The sequence below is a fragment of the Spermophilus citellus genome (assembly GCF_964194105.1).
Source record: "Spermophilus citellus genome assembly, chromosome: 4".
In the NCBI taxonomy this organism is placed as follows: domain Eukaryota; kingdom Metazoa; phylum Chordata; class Mammalia; order Rodentia; family Sciuridae; genus Spermophilus; species Spermophilus citellus.
This window is the reverse complement of record NC_138185.1, coordinates 22,276,773-22,297,883: the sequence shown is the minus strand read 5'-3', so window position 1 is coordinate 22,297,883 and position 21,111 is coordinate 22,276,773. Positions and strand designations below refer to the sequence as shown.

General features: G+C 46.7%; 1 protein-coding gene across 14 annotated transcripts in view; it reads left to right on the top strand.

Annotated features, from left to right (window-relative positions):
• Positions 1-19,320, top strand: part of EPB41L1 (erythrocyte membrane protein band 4.1 like 1) — a 123,261-nt gene extending 103,941 nt beyond the window's left edge. For 9 of the 14 annotated variants that reach the window (XM_081289625.1, XM_081289623.1, XM_081289631.1 and 6 more), the window contains 7 exons: positions 79-183; positions 1,855-1,938; positions 6,959-7,045; positions 7,804-7,887; positions 9,880-9,960; positions 10,274-10,390; positions 15,913-19,320. In XM_081289625.1, the coding sequence (XP_081145751.1) occupies positions 79-183; positions 1,855-1,938; positions 6,959-7,045; positions 7,804-7,887; positions 9,880-9,960; positions 10,274-10,390; positions 15,913-15,921 (567 nt within the window). In that variant the 3' untranslated portion in view covers positions 15,922-19,320. The remainder of the gene's footprint in view (positions 1-78; positions 184-1,854; positions 1,939-6,958; positions 7,046-7,803; positions 7,888-9,879; positions 9,961-10,273; positions 10,391-15,912) is intronic. The other 5 variants (XM_081289624.1, XM_081289632.1, XM_081289630.1 and 2 more) reach the window with 1 other exon arrangement.
• Positions 19,321-21,111: the final 1,791 nt, after the last annotated feature.

Sequence of the window (21,111 nt, the reverse complement as noted above, 5' to 3'; positions counted from 1 at the left end):
TTAACCTATTCCATAGTTGCCTGTAAGCAGACATCTTATGGGTCTTGAGTCAAAGTGTCCTTCTTTGTTTCCTTGTAGCCTGTGAAAACAGAAACCATGACTGTCAGCAGCCTGGCCATCAGAAAGAAGATTGAGCCAGAGGCCATGCTGCAGAGCAGGATCTCCACTGTGGACCACACCCAGGTAGTCTGCACTTCCCACTGGAGCCTAAGCATGGGGATTGGGCATTGGGTGTGGGTTCCCACTGCCATGGTCAAGCTCCTTGGCTAACCTTCCCACCTCAGCTTCCCTGGAACCACCATTTTAAGCCTGATGCTCTTTTGAGCCTCAGAGTCCTCCCCAAACTCTGGGGGTGAGAGGAATAGGGCAGATCAGACTTTTTAAAATCTTGATTTCCCCATCTGTAGGAGTGTTGCAAGGTCTAGTGGCTAGTGGGTTAAGACCTCTGTTTTTTTGACTACTTGATGGAATTGGAGGGGTTTTTCCCAGGGATGGCTTGGGGAGACCAATCTCAATTTGGTCAGAACAGCTCATCGTGGGTAATTTTTTTTTTTTTTTAATGTATGGAGTATCCACGTTAGTTTGGCAAAATGAACAAACTAGGTGGGGAAAAAAGCACCAGAGCCTTTTTCTTAGCATCCTAGCACCCTGGCGAAAGCCAGGCACACTGCTTAGGGAGTGTTTACTACGTTCCTTCTGTGGGTTTTAAACTTTGAAAATTGAGGTTATGGGCCTAAGAGATGCCCTCATGATTCTTTCTGGCCGGACAAGCTGCAATTCTTGCAGCTTTCCTGTCTTAGAGACCAATCTTTGTTTCAAGAACTGAAATAAGGACTGGGGATGTAGCTCAGTGGTAAAGTGCTTGACTAGGATGCCCAAGGCACTGGATTTGCTTCCCAATATTGCCAAAAAAGCAAAAACAAAAACAAAAAAATCTGAGATGAGACATAAACCAGAAACATAGGCAACGGTGTTATTTCCAGAATTTTCTCTCCTACTTTTGTAAAAATGCTACGAGTTATGAGGCTGCCTAGCATCAATCAAGACTCTAGTGCCCGTTAAGACTCTTGAGTTCTGATGAGCTGTGTGACCTTGGGAAAATTGCTTTTTCTCTCTGACCTGCTTTGTTTTTAATAACTTGTATTTTGTTTTCATACAGAAAAGTAAAAAGAAACTAAAATTGACTCTAACTCTCATAGCCTGATAATTCTTATTGACATTAAAACAAAACAACAAAAAATTTCAGTTATAAAATTCAAACAGAACCAAATGAAAATTTTCTTATGTTACCTCACAGGGGAAAAAAAGTATGCATATCCCAATGTAGATACCTTCATCTCTATATACTTAAAATTATTACAAAAAGTGATTATTTTCTTTTTTACCTTACTTTTTAAAATATATATTTTGAATATCAGCATACATTAACATACGGGTCCCCAACTTACTCTGGAATTGGGACCTAATTTGATTTGTTGTCTCCCACTGATCACCCTATCACGGTTATTGTCTTCTGCAGTTAATACTCAGTGCTGTGGTGATCTTCCTTGTTCATATTTCTGGGTGAACTTTTGAAAAATTATATCCACAGGATAAATTTCTATGGATTGCTAAGTCAAAAGTTACATGCACTGAAATTCGGATAGAATGTGTCAGATTGTCTTGGATTATATTTCATTTGTCAAAGAAAAATGTTGAAATGGTCGGTGCTGTGTACCTTCTCTATGGTTTTGTGTGTGAACTGCTTCCCAATGCATGCTCATTCCACAGCCTGTCACTCTGAAACTGGAATGGTATGAGCCCAGGTGACAGCTGAGGGCTCTCTCCATCTCTAACAACCCCTCTTCTGGCCAGCAGGTTGATGGGAGTGCCCCAATGGGGAAGGAGTTCATGACAACCACCCCCTCCATCACTACGGAGACCATATCCACCACTATGGTAAGTGGAACCCAGGAGGCATCCTTATGACCAGCCCCCTCACCCCACAAAACAGCCAGATAAGTGAATGATGCCCAGGCTGCTTCAGGAAGCTTGAAGCTGCCCCTTCCCCATTGGAGTGAGACATACAATCATTTACTGTCTGGAACCTAGGTTGCCCCAGGACATACTATCAGACCTCAGTTTTCCAAACTGAATGATGTGGGAGGGGCTGGAGATGTGGCTCAAGCGGTAGCGCGCTCGCCTGGCATGCGTGCGGCCCGGGTTCGATCCTCAGCACCACATACCAACAAAGATGTTGTGTCCACCGAAAAAACTAAAAAAATAAATAAATAAAATTCTCTCTCTCTCTCTCTCTCTCTCTCTCTCTCTCTCTCTCTCTTAAAAAAAATGATGTGGGAGGTGGAATCCCTGAGTCTGTTATCCGGGCCATCTCAGCTGTGCAGGGGAAGAGGGAGGATGGTACTTTTTGATTCTTAGCATGCAAGAATCTTATCTCCAGATTCTGCTGGCTAATCTCACCTCCAGGCTGAGAGCCCTTCACCAGGGCCCACATTGGAGGCTACTCTTGTCTCAGGCCACTTCCTCACCATGGTCAGTAGATGGCAGCAATGAACCTTAGTTTGTAAACTCAAGATTTTGTACACGTTCCAAGAAACCTTAGGGTTCTGCTACCTATTTACTGTCTGATTCATGAAGGAAGGTCCTTGGCCACAGGTGTCCTCATCTATAAAATGGGAATACTCCCCATTCTGCCTTGTTCATAGGTTCTTTATTTAAGTTTTTTTTTAGTTGTTGATGGACCTTTATTTTATTCATTTATTTATATGTGGTGCTGAGAATAGGACCCAGTGCCTCATACATGTGAGGCAAGTGCTCTACCACTGAGTCACAACCTCAGCCCCTCATAGGTTCTTTTAAAAACTTTCTTTAATATATAACTTTCAGTTGTAGATGGACACAATACCTTTATTTTATTTGCTTATTTGTTTATTTGTTTATTTTTTTAATGTGGTTCTGAGGATCGAACCCAGTGCCTCACATGTGCTAGGCAAGTACTCCACCACTGAGCCACAATCCCAGCCCCTGGTTCATAGGGTCTTAAGAGACTTCAGTGCCTTTAATAATGAAATAGAATAAATAGCATTCAGCACACTGGTTATGGTGTTAGGCAATAAGCTGAGAACTTTGAATAGATTGTGAAACCAAAGCGGATGTTCTCTTTTACATCCTTTACAGATGAGGAAACTGAAGTTCAGAGAGGTAAAGTGACTTACCCAAGGTTACACACAATAAGTAACAGTGCCAGGTTAAGCCCAGGCATCCTGACACCAGAAGCCCCCCTTTCAACATCAACCACTCTGCTCTGCTCCCTTATCCTGCTTTTGGGCACATCGGCTGCATGGGGCTGGGGCTGGGGCTGAGACTGTGGGTAGACGAGGTAGCAAGTGCCTGATCCAGGTATGTCATGAGCTACTGAGAGTTGTATTCCGATACTTTCTCTTGCCAAACCCCTGATACACACATCAAATGAAAATTCCATTGATTCAGAGTGTTCCAAAGGTAGGTTTTGAATAAATAAAAATTTTAGGATCAATAAACCTAAACCAGTTACCTGCCTGCTTACTTTTCCCTGGTCACTCGGTTCCTCCGCTCCGCCCAACCCTTCACCATGCAGCATTAGGAAACTTGTAGGGCTAAATTTAAATTCAACCTTAGGTGAGTGGACAGTTACAGCATTCATTTACTCATCCATCCATCTATCCATTCATTTGTTCCAAAAGCATCAATAGGTCTCTACGGTCTGCCTGAGGGGAATACAGAATCAAAGAAAATACACTGCCTGCTAGGATTCATTTGTTCAGTCATCATCATGAGCATCTATAATGTACTGTGCCCCTGTATGTAGGTCCTGGGCACACAGTGGTGAACAAGGTCCAACTCTCCCACTTCCTGGCTGGATGACCTTGGGCAAGTCACCTGAACCTCTCTAAGCCTCAGTTTTCCCCTTCTATAAAATGGGGTAGGGGCAATAACAGCACATATCTCAAAGGGCTCATGTGAAGATGAAAGTAATCTGTGTGAAGCCCTGAGAACAATGCTCTGCACACAGTAAGGGGTCTGTAGATGTGAGCTGCTGCTATTTCTTTCCTTCCCCCATGAAACAGCTAGCCTAGGGACCACTGGGACGATAACTCTGGGTGACACCTCTGGGTGACACCTCTGGCAACAGGAGCTGAGGAAGGCATTATCTAGTCAGGGACAGCTGAGCTGTGCATGAAGGATAGATTAAGATATGGTCACAACAGAAGCCATTCTAGGCAGCAGGCAGAGTAGGGGTAATGGTGGGCATCTGAAGGAGAAGGCAGTGGTCAGTGAAGTCAGACGTCAAGTGTATGAGGAGCTGGGGGAGTCTGAGGTACGTACGGGACATTTCCAGGGGAGAGTCCAGGAGACGATTGGCCTTGAAGGCCTAGTGCTGGAGAAAGATCTGGTCTACAGGTTAAAATGGGGGAGGAGCGGCTGGAAAGATGGCTGGGCCAGAACCTTCAGGGCCTCCAACATCATGTATGAAGTCCAAACTTCATCCCAGAGACAATAGGGAATCACTTAAATTTTTAAGGTAGGAGCATGATATCATCAGTTATGTGTTTTGTTAGGAAATTAGCCTCTGTGTGGAGTGTGGACTGCAGCAAAAATTCCTCCCTCCCCTTCCTTCCTCCCTCCTTCCTGCTTCTTTCCTTCCTTCAATAAATATTGATTGAACACCCAGGACATGTAAAGTACTATGCCAAGCACTGAATCCAGCACTGGAGAGGACAGTGTCCCGAGCTCTGGGGCTCACACTGGGAGAGAAGACAGAAAGACAAGTCAGGGGATGGGCATAGGAGCCCGTATCCAGAGGGGCCTGGCTGGAGCTTGAGGAGGTGGATGTAGAGAAGGTCCCTGGGTTAGGGAGGTCTGGAGGGAGGCAAATACAGGATTCAGTCATCGGTAGAAGATTCTGATGACAGGAGGAAGGAAGGGGTGGGGATCTTGTTCACTGGCCAGTGGTTCTCACAGTGTGGTCCCAGGCACCTACAAGAAAGGCAGATTCCCAGGCCCTGCTCTAGACCTCTTGACTCAGAAACTCTGGGGCAGGGGCAGCAATCTGTGTTTTCATAAGCTCACCAGTAATGCCCATCAAGTGCGAGAACCACTGATCTAAGCAGCATGAGAGGAGGGTGCTCTCTGTGTGTTGGGGTGAGGAGGCAGCCAGTTCCATTTGGGATCCTATGAGTCTGAGGTGCCTATGGGACATTTCCAGGAGACGATTGGCCTTGAAGGCCTAGTGCTATAGAAAGATCTGGTCTACAGGTTAAAATGGGGATTTGGGTGGTTTTTTTTTTAAATATTTTTAGTTGCAGATGGACACAATGCTTTATTTTGTTTATTTAGTTTTATGTGGTGGTGGGGATCAAACCCAGAGCTTCACACATGCTAGGAAAGTGCTCTACCACTGAGCTACAACCCCAGCCCAGGGTTTGGGTTTTGATGAGGCAGCAGAAGTCCCTAAGGTTGAGGGTGGCCTGTGAGGAGAGCCCTGAGTGTGAAGGAGGAGAGACAGTGGGATTGCGTTGGCCAGGGAGAGGACCACTCCTCCTTGAGGATACAGGAGGTGCAGGGAGGAGGGAGGCTGCCTTTGTTTTGAACAACTTGGTCCCATTTAGTGTTTTCGGTGTGAAGATAGAGGAGTGGCTTGACCCCAGGAAAGGGAAAGAGGATTCCATGAGAGAATAAGCAGCTCCTTCACAGCATGGCCCTGATTAAAAGGGCTGATGGCTGTTCTCTAAGCCAGAGAAAGGATATGAGCCCAGAAGCTACCCTGACACTCAGGGATCCCAGGTGCTTCTGAGAAAGTGCCTTGTGATGGTGTGCCAAGTGACCAGGTCACCGACAGCCTCTGCTCGAGGCAGGTAGAGGGGAGGCAAGGAAAAGGCAGAGGGTTTCTGTTCTCTCCTGTCCCTTGGCAGGCAGGCAGGCAGGCAGAGATCCAGGCCAGTGCCCTGCACAGAGCAGGACCAGGGGTCAGTCAGCTGAGAAACTGCAGAATTGGTGGTTCTGGGCTCCTGGATAGACCAGGCTGAGCCTTGGGATGGTACAGAAGTGGGAGGTAGCAAAGAGCTGGGCCTCTGGTCAGATATGGAGCACTATGTCCAGGAATGATTCCAGGAGGACCTTGTAGTTAGATCTCAAGGTAGGACCAGGAGAATGGGCCTGAGAATGAAAGTCCCAAAGGCAGAGTGGTGGCATAGAACATAAGCACCTGTCAGACTTGGGGTCTTCCTCACGTGAGGTGAGCTTCTGGCTGTACCACTAACTTGCTGGGGGACTTGAACAAGCCACTTAACATGCTTTTGCCCTCCTTTTTCTCATCTGCAAATCAGGAATATTAAAAATGATTTCCTACAGTTGTGAGGATTAAATGAGGTCATGCATGTACTAGCCTCTGATGCCTAGCACATAGCAAGTACCCAGAAAGCAGTAGATATGATATTAATCACCAAACTATATGTCTATATTTCTCCTACAGATTTTAGTTTGTGAAATCCTTTCCCCTCTGTTAGCTTCATGAGGTCTCCATGGGAATGAGCATGGGTCCCTTTTTACAGATGAATCCATGAGACCCAGAGGGAGGAAGTGGCTCTGCCCCAAGTCACATAGCTAGAATGTGGCAAGGACAGGACAAGAACCCGAGTGTCCCAATTTCTCTGTTAGTGCTTCCAGAGAGCAGTACTGTGTCTTGTTCACCACAGTGTCCCTCACACCAGGCACTCAGTAAATGTTCGTTGAATGAGTGAGTGTGTGGGTGTGCACGTGTGTGTGAATGAGGGAGTAAGCTCTGAATGATGCCTTCAGTTCTCTGCTTCTAAGTTACTACTCAACCTTGTGGCCATGAGAGCCATGTGGTCACGTGCCCCGGCCATCCTGGGGCCTACATACCTGAGACCTGGCCATCTGAGCACCATTGTTTCCCCAGGAGAACAGTCTCAAGTCCGGGAAGGGGGCAGCTGCCATGATTCCAGGCCCACAGACGGTGGCCACGGAAATCCGTTCTCTTTCTCCGGTAAGTGGGCAGTGCCAGCTCAGGCTAGGGGACTCCAAGCTGAAGACATGGGCATGGCCCCCTTGTGGCCTGCAGAAAGTGCAGGTTGGGCCCAAAAGGTGCCCTTTTAAGTGCAGAGCCAGGAAACTGGATCACTTTCAAATGCCCGCAGGCTCCATGGTGCCCACTAGAGTCTCTGCAGTTCCCCCCCATCCCTGTGGCGCTCACATGGGGCACCGGCCGTGTGGGGTGCAGCCCTCACCTGTTGTGCCTGCCCTCCTTGCCCACTAGGAAGAGCAATGAACTAGGAGTCCAGAGTTTGGATTCTGGGCCTGGCTCTGCTGTGGCTGCCCCACCTGTGACCCTGAGTCTGTCACTCTGAGGTCTTTTCCAGCTCTTTGCTTCTCTGAGTCTGTTTCCATCCTCTAGCCCCTGGTTGCGACAGGATGGGGGATCAGGAGGGCTCCATCTCCACCTCAGATCCCTCTGTTCATCCTTCTAAGATGCCAGGAATCTCAGATTCCAGGGTGTTGTTAGGATTCTGGGCCTCAGGAATCTCAGGCTCTAGGAATCTCAGATTCCCAGGTTTGAGAGTTTTATGGGTCTAGGATTCTGATGATTTCGGGATTCTTGGATTCTTAATGGTTCAAAGTATCTTGGCTTCCAGCCTTCACCTTCACAGGGCCCCTGCTTGTACCTGGATTCCCCCATCCTGCCCGCCCCTGCAGAGCCCAGTGTCCTGACCTGCTGCCCGGGGTGGGGGTGGTTATATTCTGCAGATCATCGGGAAAGATGTCCTCACCAGCACCTACGGCGCCACCGCGGAAACCCTCTCAACCTCCACCACCACCCATGTTACCAAAGTGAGTAGCAGCAGGTGCCCGGGCCCCAGAAGGCTGCAGGCGGGAAGGTCACTACCGTGGCTCAGCTTTGGCTTCTCAGTCTGTAAGGTGGACAAAGGAGACCTGTGGCGCTGCCATTTTCTAGAGTCTGTGCGCATTGCCCTGAGCTGCTGTTGTCCTAGGCCCGGGCCCTGCACTCACAACCTTGACAGCCAGTCTAGGGGATGAGACCCTCTCCTTCAAAATAACTGTGAACTGTGGCATTTGCCTTAAGTGCTGGAAGAATTTAGAGGAGGTACATGAGGGTGGCTCCCCAAGAGTCAGAAAGCATCTCCTGGGAAAAATGTTTTGAGCAGGGCCTGGGGTTCCAGACAGGACCACTGAAGGAGGAGAAGACAGTGGCAGGTGCTCTAAGCAAAGTAGAAGATGAAGCCGAAACTGCGTGTTTGCTTCCTTGTTCATTGAGCAAGTGCTACCGAGCATCGACCTCACGCTGGCCTCTGTGCCTGGGGCTGCCGGAGGTGGCATAAGTGGGGCGTGTCTGTGGGAAATGGGGAGCAGCATGTAGAGGATGGAACAGGAAAATTAGGCTGGCTGGGGGCAGGGGAACATACTACAGAGCAAATAAGACAGGTACCAGGAAGCATCTAACTATGGGAGGTCTGAGTCTAAAGGAAATTAGAAAACCATGGAAGTTTTCAAACTGAGCAGTGACCCAGTGAAAACAAGCTTCAGAGAGGACCTTAGGTCCGCCAGGAGGTGCAGATAGATGGAAAAAAAAAGGAGAGTTATGAAGAAAGCTTGAAAAAACAAACAACAACAACAATAAAACCAAAGGCTTGGGGGCTAGGGCCTGGACCAGGTGGAAGTTAGAGCTGGGAGGAGGAAAGACCAGAGGAGGGAAGCATTCCTGCAGGTAGCAGCCATGAAGCAGCCAATGAGGACAACAGATGGGGGAGTGGAGCAGGTGGCCATACAACCACATCTGAGTTGTCAGGAGGGAGACAGGAGAGGGCCCATTCAGGGCTGCAAGCCTGGAGGCACCAGGCTGAGCCCTGGGGGTTGTGACTGAGGTCCTGCAGAGCCATCCAGTAAGTCTGATGAGTAGCACTGGCCTTTGTGCACACAGACTCTGTCCCTGCCTGCTCCCACGCAGGACTTAGTACTTTGTCATGTGTCCCAGAAAGAATCCTTGCACCAAAAGCTTTAGTGAGCAGCGTCAATGGCTCTGCAAGCCTTATGGGAAGGGCTTATATCACACACCCCACAGCATACAGTCCCTCTTGGCCGTGCCATTTGGGAGCCCCCTCTTTCTGTCCCCCCCCCCAACTCCAGCTGGGATTTCCCCCAGCCACACCCTCCTTAAATATGCCAAACAGTTAGGTCCTGCCCTTCTTCTAAACTTGCTTCCAGACCCCAGCAAACAGTGGCGGTAATAAGTATCATAGTACAATCTTCTCTCGTAGTATTGTTCAAAGTCATTTAAGGTAGAACCTTGTCACCATTCACATTTCATTCATGTGTTCATTCAACAAACCTACATTCGGCACCGCCCTGGTCAGATTGGGCAAGGGAGTTGGGGAGGAGGGGGTACAGATATAAACAAACTACGGGCCCTGCCCGCAAAAGCCTGCAGCCTGGTGAGGAGCAAGCCCATAAAACCAGCACAGGCAGAGAGGCCCAGAGCCAGAGAGATACAGACTTAGCTCCCCCTGGGAGTAGTGTGACAGGACAATCTTGAGGCACTGCCAACCAGGATGAGGGAGGCAGCTTCTGAGCTAGGCTTGGAACTGTGTGGTAGTTGGGGAGTGGTGGCAACCAGGCGAGATCTGCTGTCTGAATTCCCAGAACTAGAAAAGGAAAATGCCGAGGAAGCCAGGAGAGAAGGGCACACTGCTGGTGTCTTGCCCTTAAGAGATGCTTTGGGTAGGTTTCCAGTCGTGGCCCGCTGCCCCAGCAGACTCAAAAGAGACCTCACCTCGCTTTTCCTTTCCTTCTTCGTTTCCCTTGTAGACTGTGAAGGGAGGATTTTCTGAGACAAGGATTGAGAAGCGAATCATCATTACTGGGGATGAAGATGTGGACCAAGACCAGGTATGGGGACAGGGGATGTCATTTCTGGCAGCACTGCCCAGTCCCTCCTATAGTGGGTGACCCATGGACGGCCACTGTTTTGGGCAGGGAAAGTGTCTACTTCTTGCTGACCCTTTCAGAGAAGGAGCCCACAAGGAAGAGTCATTGAATAGGAGACAGAAGGGGCCAGAAGATCGGAGCTGTAGTCTATCTAAGCATTTCACTCTGCCCCCCCCTCCCCCGTTTCCCCAGCTGTGCACTAAGGAGCTTGTGTTCTCCAGCTTCCCTCCTCTCACTAGTCCATGGCGCCTCACTGTGTTATTCTACCCACCAGGCCCTGGCTCTGGCCATCAAGGAAGCCAAGCTACAGCATCCTGACATGCTGGTAACCAAAGCTGTCGTATACAGAGAGACAGACCCATCCCCCGAGGAGAGAGACAAGAAGCCACAGGTAAGGCTCCAAAGTACAGTGGCTGCCAGAGGAGGAGGTAGCAATAGCAAGATCCTCAGGTGGTCATTTCAACCTGCCAGCCCAAGTGGCTTGATCCCTAGTGCAGCTTTGACCCCTCACCTGCCTGATTTGCAGGTCAAAGAGAGGGGCAGCTCCCCCAAAATGGGAGTCAGAGGAAGGAGGGGATGGAGTATTCTCGATTCCTTCTTTTGGGGTTCCAGGCCTCAAACCCAGAACAGTAAATCCAGAAGTGGTAAGAAAAGAGGACACAGGAGTGACACTTGGGATTGTGGGGAACAGAGGGAGGTTCACATGACCTCACTGGACACTACCTATAAGCTGGAATCAGAAAAAGTCCTACCAGGCCCAGTGTCACATTCCTGTCCTCGAGTCTCTGTCTCCATCACAGGTCACTGGATGTTGCTAAGGGTACATGATACCCAAAGCCCTTGATCCCATCTGTCTTTCAGGACTGCAAAGCCTTGACTTCATAGGCTTCCTGAGATCATAATCTTACAGCCCCCCAATGTCTTCCTGTTTCTTTGTGGGCCCTCAGTGCATTGGAATAAGAGAAATGAGATGGTATTAGGGAACATAAGGCCTCCAGCAGCCTAAACTGGGAGTGATGTTTTTCTGGCGCCTCTTGAAGCTTACCACATTTTATCAGACCTATAAAACAAAATCTCACAAATATCGAGTTGCATGAAATAAGGCAGACACAGCAAGTACATGTCATGATTCTATTTATTGGAAGTTCAAAAACAGGCAAAACTTTGATCCCAATGATGGTAAAATTCAGAATGGTGTTACTTCTAGGATGCAGTAGTTACAGTAAAGAGGTGCAGGGGAACCTTCTGGGTGCTAGGAACGTATCTCCTACTGGTTACATGGGAGCATACACATAAAAATTTGTCACAATCGTATTGACACTTGGTTTGTGCACTTTATACATTTTTACACAATGAAAAAAATCTATGTCAAAGATCCCATAAATAACAGGTGGTCTCCTTTTTTGCCCTTTTCCCTAAATAAATGAAACTAGCACACTTAAACATTTTTCTGCTGCTACATTGAAAGGCTGTTAACCTTTGGTCTAGAGCAGACTTGTCAATAGAACTCTTTCTACAATAATTGACATGTTCTTTCTGTGCTATTTAATAGGGTAGCCACTAGCCAAATATGGATGTTGAGCACTTGAAATTGGCTAATCCAAAATATGTTGTTCTTTTTTTTTTAAAGTTGTAAATGAACACAATAACTGTATTTATTTATTTATTTATTTATTTATTTATTTATTTATTTAAATGTGGTGCTGAGGATTGAACGCAGTGCCTCACACATGCTAGGCAAGTGCTCTACCACTGAGCAACAACCCCAGCCCCCCAAAAGTGATCTTCTTTAAGTGTGAATAAATGTAGGAGTTTGAATATTTAATATGAAAAAATGTAAACTATCTCAATAATTTTTACAGAAATTGTAATGGTTATATTGGGTTAAGTTTTATGTATCTCTCTCTCTCTCTCTCTCTCACACACACACACACACACACACACACACACACACACACTGAGGGGAGAGAGATCTTTTATTTTGTTTTTCTATGTTTTGGTGGTGCTGGGGATCAAACCCAGGGCCTTTCACATGCTAGACCAGTACTCTACCACTGAGCTACACCTCCAGCCCCCCAAATATATTATTAAAATGAATTTCACCTGTTTCTTTCTATCATCGTTTAATGTAAGTTAAAATTAATTTTTTTTTTATTCAAACAGCAATTCTTTATTCCCGAACTCACACCGGCCTCTACACACGTTCTGGGGCAATCCCAGTTCTCCTCCGCCCAATTTCCCTACTCCACCTAAAATTTTTATTTTGGAGTTAAAGTGTTCTATTTACCTAGAAAAGTTTAGAAAAATTAATAAATATCATCTAGAAAAGCTCCTGTGTAGAAAAACTTTTATACAAGTCATTGTCACTCTTGTCCTCTCTGTTGTCTAGTAATTCTTTCTCTCCCCAAATCTCAGAGTGGCAGAGGGTAGGTCACTTCCCAAGCTGGTGCAGCACTGGCTGCCTCACCTGGGAACCTTGTTTAGTATACAAGTACTGGAGAACCCTCTGAGTTGGAGAGGCTGGAGGAGACCTGGGTACTGGAGTGCCTGGGAATCCTAGGGAGGCCCTGTGCAGTCAGGTGTAGGAGCCACTAATGCTAAGAGCTCTGTACTGGGAATCCAGGGACCAACTCTAGCCATTCCCCTGACCAGCGTGTGACCATGGGTCAGTTTTTTTTTTCCTTGTGGGGGACTTAGGGTCCTCGTTTTCAGAGTGAAGAGGTAGAGCAAGCCCCCTTCTGGTTGTGTTCTTCTGGCTGTTGAGTGACCCTGGGGGTCCCTTGTGTGTTGCTCATTTCTTCTTCATTCTCTTTCATTCCTCATCTTTCCCTGGGGATTCCCAGCTAGCCCCTGCCCCCAGGCTCCGGCCTTCCCCTTTCTCTGGCCTTTCAGGGTTCTTGTCCCAGCCTCCACATCTGGCCTATTTCACCACCTTGGAGTCTCTTACATCTGCCCCCTCACTGCTCCTAAGCTGTCTCATTCCCTCCTCTTCTGTTCTTTCTTGATGTTTCTGCCCCCACATACCACCATTCATATTCATGCTCTCCCCCCCCTCCCTCCATCCTTTCTGGGGATCATTCTGTAAAGGTCACCTTGTTTATGTTGTCCTGGAGAGCCAGTTTCCCCTTGCCTTTTCCACCCCATGCTTTACCACGACTTATTGTCAAGGAACCACCCCTAATTCTTAGGAGAGTAACGCCCACTAGGTCTAGGGGGTGGTCTTTCCTGAATTAGAAACTCTTCCTGAAGGTGCTTCAAAATCATTGTTGTAGTGGATAGATATATCTTGTTACCCCAAAGAAAAGCCCTGCAGTCCTACAGGCCTGATTCTAATCACAAGCCCTGCTCTTTATTGTCTATATAACCTTGAGCAAGTAATTTTTTCTTCTTAGACTGTGTTTCCTCATCAGCCAAACAGCAATGACAATCATAGTAATAACTAAAAATTGCTATCATTTATGGAGTGCTTATACTGACCCAGGCACCAAGCTCTTTGCTGATATAAGTACTATTGTCTGCTAATTCATTTTACAGATGAGGAAACTGAGGCTCAGAGACATTAGGTGGCTTGTTCACAATCAGGGAGCAGGGAACATGATGGATTGATTAGGCTAAGCATAATCTGTTAGACTCCATATCTACCCTATGGTCTTAGCCTCCTCATCACACTGACTTTCTGTAGTCTCTTTCTGACAGGGTTACAGAGATCATACATAGGTGGTACTTAGCATAGTGCCCAATAGAAGTTCATTATGATCATCATTACCATTAACTGAAAGTAGGCTAAAAAACGCTGCACATAGGCACTCTGCTGTAATACACCTGGAAGAATAAATTGTAATACAGTAGTGTTTAGATGCCCTGGTGCTTCCAAATTGCCTGTGGTCTTTTGAGGACATCTCACATATCCATTAGCTTGATTACACTGACTTATAGAGCAATCATTAATCAATGAGCAAGCTTAAAGTGTAGCCTGCTGATCTAAGAAACAACAAACAAATAAACAAAAACCTAGTTAGGAATCAAATAGAAAGAATATGCTCAGGTTTTGGAGCCAAAAAATACCTTGAGAGCTATGTGCCCACTGGAACCTCTCTGGGCCTCAGTTTCCTCACTGGTCCAGTGGTGTTCATCTATAAATAGAAGCTGCTGAAATAATTCAACAGCATCTGTGACATATAGGGACAGCATCTTGCAGGAAGAATGTGCTCAGTAGGGAAAACCTGCTTTCTTGTCCCTCTGAGATCTTGCTGTGTTTAGGGGACCAGGAGAGCCCTAATAAGTCAGACCATAGACTTTCACCACCAGCCTGAGACCCTGTTCCCACAAGGGTGTTCATCTTGCTGGTCTTCCTCTTCTCTTTCCTGATTCTTCCAAAAACATCTGTCTCTGCTCCAGTTGGATCTTGGTCTTCCATCTTAAACTTCCTCCTTGAAGTTCTTGCTGTGAGTGTGAAAAACACATCCATGTCACACGAGTCCTCACCTTCTCTCCTGAAACCTCACAGACCAGATGTGTGGTTTCTACTCCATCTTCTCCCTCTGGCCCACTTCCTTCAGAGAGCACCTGCCTTCCAAACTCTGCCAGCAAGGGGGTGGCACTCACCCAGCTCCTAAAGCTGCCATGCCTTCAAAAATTTAACTACATGGGGGAAAACTGACCTGTTCTAAAACAGGAACCAACTTGCTAAAACATTGACTTCCTCTGGGCCTCAGTTTTCCCATCTGTCAAGAAGGATCCAAGCAAGATCTTGGATGAACAAGAAGGATCCCTTTTTGGCAACTTCTTTAGCACTTGACCATCTGTAAGTGGCAAAGGCAGGGATGATATTCCATGTGCTAAATGGTTTTGAGTCATTGCCACATGGCAGGTACAGTGTTGGGCACTGGTGCCCTTGCCCTTCAGGAGATCAGGGCAATAGTAATAACAAGAACAGCTGCTGTATATTCAGTACTGACCATGTGCTAGGTCCTTGATGAGACTCCTCTTTATAACTGTGTGGGGTGGGACCCATTGTATAGAAGCAACTAAGGCTTAAAGAGGTTAAGAAATGCACCCATGATTTCAGAGCTATCAGGCCAGGGGGTGGGTTTTGAACTCATAGAGTCTGATTTCAGAGTCCAGCTCAGGGGGGTGGGATTTGAACTCATAGAGTCTGATTTCAGAGTCCAACTCCTTAAACTCTGAGTTGTAGACTCAAGCCTGAGCTGGAATCCAGGCTTTGGTTTCTTTATTTAAACACTGAGGTCTCACAGGGCATGGTGATACATGCCTGTGATCCCAGGGACTTGAGGGGTTGAGGCAGGAGGATCACAAGTTCAAGGCCAGCCTCAGTAACTTAGTGAAACCTGTCTCAAAAATAAATAAATAAAAGGGCTGGGGATATAGCTCAGTGGTAGAGTACCCGCAGGATCAATCCCCAGTACCACAAAAAATACAAATAAAAAATAAACACTGTAGTCTAGGGTTTAATCTCCAGGGCACAACAGACTCATGGAGAACAAAAGAGAAAAACAAAAAAAAAAAAGAATATCTGTAATCATAACTAAATATTTCATAGAACTGAGTCAAGATAGGAAGAAAAAGTGAAATGACTGTGATCTTAGCTCCCCATTGTTAGAGGACATCTTAACAAATTTTCAGGCCAAAGTAAAAAATGTGTCTCCCGGGAAGCAAGTCGGTGAACACACATGGACTCTGGAGTCAGGCGAATGTGGGTCAGTTCCCAGGGGCCACACACAAGCTGTGTGGCCTTGCACAAGCCACTCTACCTTTCTGAGTCAAAGCAAAGGGCACGTGGTAAAGGGTAGCTAAAGTAACTTCTTGCCTTGTATTTATAGGTGAGTGACAAAAGTTACTAAATTTCCTTGTCCTCCTCTTTTTCCTTTGTGCCCCCCTGCCTCTGGCTGCCAGGAATCCTGACCTCCGTGAAGGGGTGCTGGCATGTCTGGTCCAACCCACGCCAGAAAACCATTAAGAAGGGGCCTTCAATCTGGATTCTCCGACACCAACACTCATGTCCCAGCTGCAACGTACTGTCACTGATGAGAGACTGGGAAGGGAAAGCATATATATATAGATATATATAGATATAGATATATATACAGGAAACACCGCGTCCTTGCACTGCTGCTGGGGCTGGCGGAGCAGTCGGCCGACAGCAACAACCAACATCTGCCACAACCTACATTTCCTTTGCAGACAAATTGAATAATTGGTCGGATTTTTCAGGAAAAAAAAAATGACAACAACCATAATCCCTTCCTCTCCATGTTCTTCTGCAAACCGCAAAAGCAAGCCAGACCACGATGATTGTAGAAGTTCCAGTCAACCCTGGTTGTGCACAGTCCAGTTCGTGGACGAGCGTTCCATTTGTTCTTCTCCATCAACTGTTGCCCCCTCAAATGCAAAGGAAAACAATCATGCAGCCAAGCAAGAGAAGTCGCAGCAGCAAGTCACACACAGGCAACCATTCTCCAAGAAGGAAAGAAAGAAAATCTCCCACTTGGAAAAGAGGAGCAGGAACACTGAATTATTGTTTTCTGGGTCTTGACACTGGGCTGCAAAATCCACCTTCTTTTCTTCCGCCTCCCCTCATCCTCAACTCTCACACGTCTTGTCGTCATTTTTTTGTCTCGGCTCCCTCCTGCCCCTATCCTGCCCCATCTCCCCCTCTGTGTCCTGGTCCTGCTGAGGGCCACTGCAGATGACTCTCATTTGAAACAAGAAAAAGAAAAGAAGAGAAAGCAAGAACAGAAAATGAAGCCGCGGGAAGGGAAGTAGACATTGTATGTTTCTGGTTTCTCTTAATGAAGGTGCAGCTCGTAGGAGATTTGTATGGATGTGCTTTTAAGTTATGTATATTACATATAACAGGAAACAAATATTAAAATAAACAGTGATGGTAAGTATGAAGCTGACATTTTAAAATTATAATTATCTGACTGTGATTGATGTATCCCAAGGTCCCTAGATCTTGCTGAACTAGCCCAGCTGAGGAGACCTGGACTTTGGGTGCAGCGGCTCCCAGTTGGGGCTGAGGGGTTCAGTGTAGTAATACTGTGTGTGGTGTTTGTAATTGGGTGATTGGTGGGGAGAGTGGGGCCCCCAGTGGAGACATGGGGGCTCACCAATAAGGAAATAACAGAGGCCTGAATATGCCGGTCCAAGATGCCTTCTCCCCCCAGCAGTAGCAGCCAGGACCTGCTCTGTGCTCAGATCCAGTGTCCAGAGTTGGGACTCTGCTGCTGAGGTCCCCACAGTAGAAGTCCCCTAGCTCAGTCCTCCTACCTCCCTAGGGGGCTTGCCTTGATTTTCAGTCCTCTCTTTGTTTTATTATTATGATTTTTTTTTTTTTGCCATGTCTTGCCCTTCCCTGATGACTAGCTCCACACCCGAAGGGAGGTGGTGCCCCTGGCCAAGGTGGAAAATGGTGGCTCTAACCTGGCTCTGTGAAATGCCCAGCTCAGTCTCTCCTCTTCTCCTTTCATATTCTGAGTCATTCTCTTTTTCCTGGGCCAAAGTAGCCATGATGAAAAGGCCATGAACACAGGACAGACCCCAGTAGGTCAAAACTCCTTTTCCAAAGGCCTCCCCTACCCCTCACAATGGAGAGCAAAGGGCAGTGTTGTCCAAAGGCTCCGTCTCTGTGTAAGATCCTGACCCAGGAGACCTCCTGCTCAGTCTGCATCTGAGCTCTGAGCCTTTGCCCTGGAAGTCCCAGCAATTGTCTTGAGACCACAGAAGCCCTTGGATAAGCCCTGTTACAAGCTTGGCATTGCCCCCTGGCACACATGAGCTCCCTCAGGCTTGCCTGCTCAGGGAGAATCTCCTTCTGAGAGAAAATGTCCCGCAGCACTTTAATTTCTCAGCCTTGCTTCTAAAGTGGTCAATAAATTCATACAACAAATATTTATTGAGTACCCATTTGGGCCAGGCACTGTTCTCAGGAGGAAAGAGAAAGTGTGAAGGAGAGGAGAGATCTGGAAAATCACCTTGACCAGCCTTATGTCCGCAGCCGAGCCTGGCCCATCTGAGAGCCTTTTCCCAACTCATTTGACATACCCAGGGATGTCCTCCAGAGGGCCCAGCATAGATGTACCCCACTTGGCTTCTCAGTTAACCCTATAATGTATACCTTAGCAATTTAACTGGTGCTGACCTGAAGTAGAACAAGAAACTAGAATATCTTTTGTCTCTGTGGGCAAATGGGAAGTAGAACAAATCTCTCAGATTGCAGGGTTGACCATGTCCCCCACTGCTGCCTGGTGCAGCCCAGTGGATCCACTGAACTCCCTCTAAGTGCAGCAGCACACTCTATCTACCAGGATTTGTAGAGAAGCCACAGAACTTTCTTCCTGTCCTTCTCAACCTAAGAATTCCCACTCTTCCTGGGCCAAGAACTGGAATGGCTCCATCCTCTCGAGCCACTAGGATTTGGGCTCAGGCCCCACTGTCTGCAAGAACCAGGCATCATGAGCACACTGGATACACCTCAAAGGGAGGATATTTGTTCTGGGTTTTGCACCTGCCTACAGACACTGGGCTTCAGGGTGGGGATAAAGTGACTGGGCTTAGCTTGTGGGCCATCAGGGTTTGGGGAGATCCCCATCCCATGGATGCTGTGACCTTCCTTCTATGGAGTAGCAAGCAGGGACACCAGGGAAAAGGGAACCTACAAAGCTGAAATCTAGGGCACTGTTTCCTCCTCCTCTCCATAGAGAATAGAGACGTTTGTCTTGTCTGTCTTCAACCTATTTTTCCTTTTTTATACTTCTCATCCTTTCTGTGCTGCCTCTCCATCTGGGAGGCTGGGTAGCATAGCGGGAAAAGTCCTGGAGGGCAGTCAAGGTTCTAGGTGACCATTCTGACTCAGCTCCTGACTCACCATCTGACCTTGGGTCAGTCATATTCCTCCTTTGGCCACTGAGCCCCACTTGTGAAATGAGCAGGGTGAACTAGATACTCTCCAGGGTTTATTCCCACTCTGCCATCCTAGCAATCTTTATTTTCTCTTATTTTGCTTTCTCTGGATCTTTTCCATCTGAGGGTACAGAAAGTGCCAGGACCTGTTTCAGTTTTTGAATCCTGCAAGTACATTCCAAGACTGGCCTGAAATTGCATGAGCAACATCACTCTAAATAATTTTTTTTTTCCAAAGCACCTTACCAACCAACTGCGATGCTGTCCTGTTCCTTTTTATTCACACCCCTTCTCCTCTCTCGTCCCCACGCTCCCCCACCTCAGTGCTCCGTGCTGTATGCGTGTGCTCTCTGTTCTTGTATACTCAATAAAAGTGAAATAAATGTGTTTGATGCTGAATCACAGACTTCCTTAGTCTCCCTCTCTCTCCCTCTCTTCGACCTTGGCCACTGGTATGAGTAAGTATTATGGGAAGGACTAAAACTGGAGCGGAGATACCTCAACTTAGAATACTTGTATTCTACAAATGTTTGGAGCTTCCAGTGTGGCCCAGGACTGGGCTTCGGTTCTGTAGGTACAACAAACGAGGCAACCTCCTTGCCATCCAGGAGCTCAGAGGCTAGTGGAAGAAACAGTCAACAAAACAGGTAACCAGACCAAGACAACTGCAGATGGTTAGCACCAGCAAGGAAATACACAAGAGGGAGAGGATGGAGGGCCACTGAAGGAGGTCACTTTAAACTAGGTAGCCAGAGCTGAGTGAGAGTACATGTTTAGCAGGTGTGAGGTCCTTGGTTTGATCCCCAATACCTCAGGGTTGGGGTAAGGCAGCCAGCTGGGGCCTCCCTGAGGTGGTGATTTTTGAGCTGAATGAAGAGAAAGATCAAGTAAAATGAAGAATGTGGGTGAGAATGTTTTAGGTAGAGGAAACTGTAAGTATACATGCCCCAAGACCTGGAGGGTGTGTTATATGGAAGAACAGCATGGGGTCCCTCCTCTTCCTGAAAGAAAAGCACCTCTGCTCAGGTCTTTTCCTGCAACACCCACCTCACTGGGAGCCTAAGGAAGAGTATGTTCAGCAACACCCAACTTCAGCTTTGCTTACAACCTTCATATATACTCCATACCCTCACACCAACTGCCCATTGTTGACTACTCTTTCCTTAAAATGACTCACTTTGGGGAAACAAACTAAACTTATTTTAAAAGGAAACTATTACTTCCATAAAAAAATTAGTGTCACTTGCAAATAAAGGAGGTTTCCATAAAAATAAATGCAAAAAATATAAAAGTCAAAAACCATATCTGGGTAAAACTTAAACTCATTCATTGTGCCATCTGAGGTACATATAGCACACTTTCCATTTTATTCTATCAAGTGACTCTCTACTCCACCTTTTTGTATTGTCCAAAATCTTACAGGCAAGTCTTTTTTCCATGTATATACTCTTTTTCAGAGTTGAAGTCATTTTGTGTATACCATTCTAAATACTTTTTAAAACTTATATCCTAAGTATTTCCCTATAATTTCAAATACTGAATATGATTTTTTTCTTTGTAAAGGTAATTCATTAAATGACACAAAAGGCAATGCAGTAACAAATAATTCTTCAACATTCTCAGAATTCCTGTCCCTTGTCAAAGGCAATTGTTGCAAGAAACTTTGTGAACCCTTTCCTGAGTTTTTATAGGTTCCCTCTAATAATTTGTCACCTCTAGGGTTCTGGAACAGAACTTGGTTTGCAAGCATTGAGTCCCTACATAACTCCTAAGGACCCCACACCTTCTGGATCAGTACTTTTGTCTCCCATGGATGCAGGGCTATCCTCTCTGCTTCTTGGGAATAATCTAGAGTGCTTCAACTAGAACAACATTTCTCAACTGAGTAAGGGGAATGATTTCTTCCCCAAGGAACATCTGGCTATGTCTGAAGATATTTTTGGTTTTCAGATCCAAGGGGTGTGCTACTGGTATCTAAAAGTTAGAGCTCAGGATGTTGCTAAAATCCTACAATATGCAGGACAGCTGTGTACCTCAAAGAATTATCTGACCCCAAACGTCAACAGTGCCAAGGTTGGGAAACCTTGATTTGTATGGACATGCAACCCCACAAGGTGGGATCCCTGGGTCATCATCTGTTCAATGCCCTGGAGTTGCTGAGAAGATGGTGAACCCACCTGGATTAGGAGG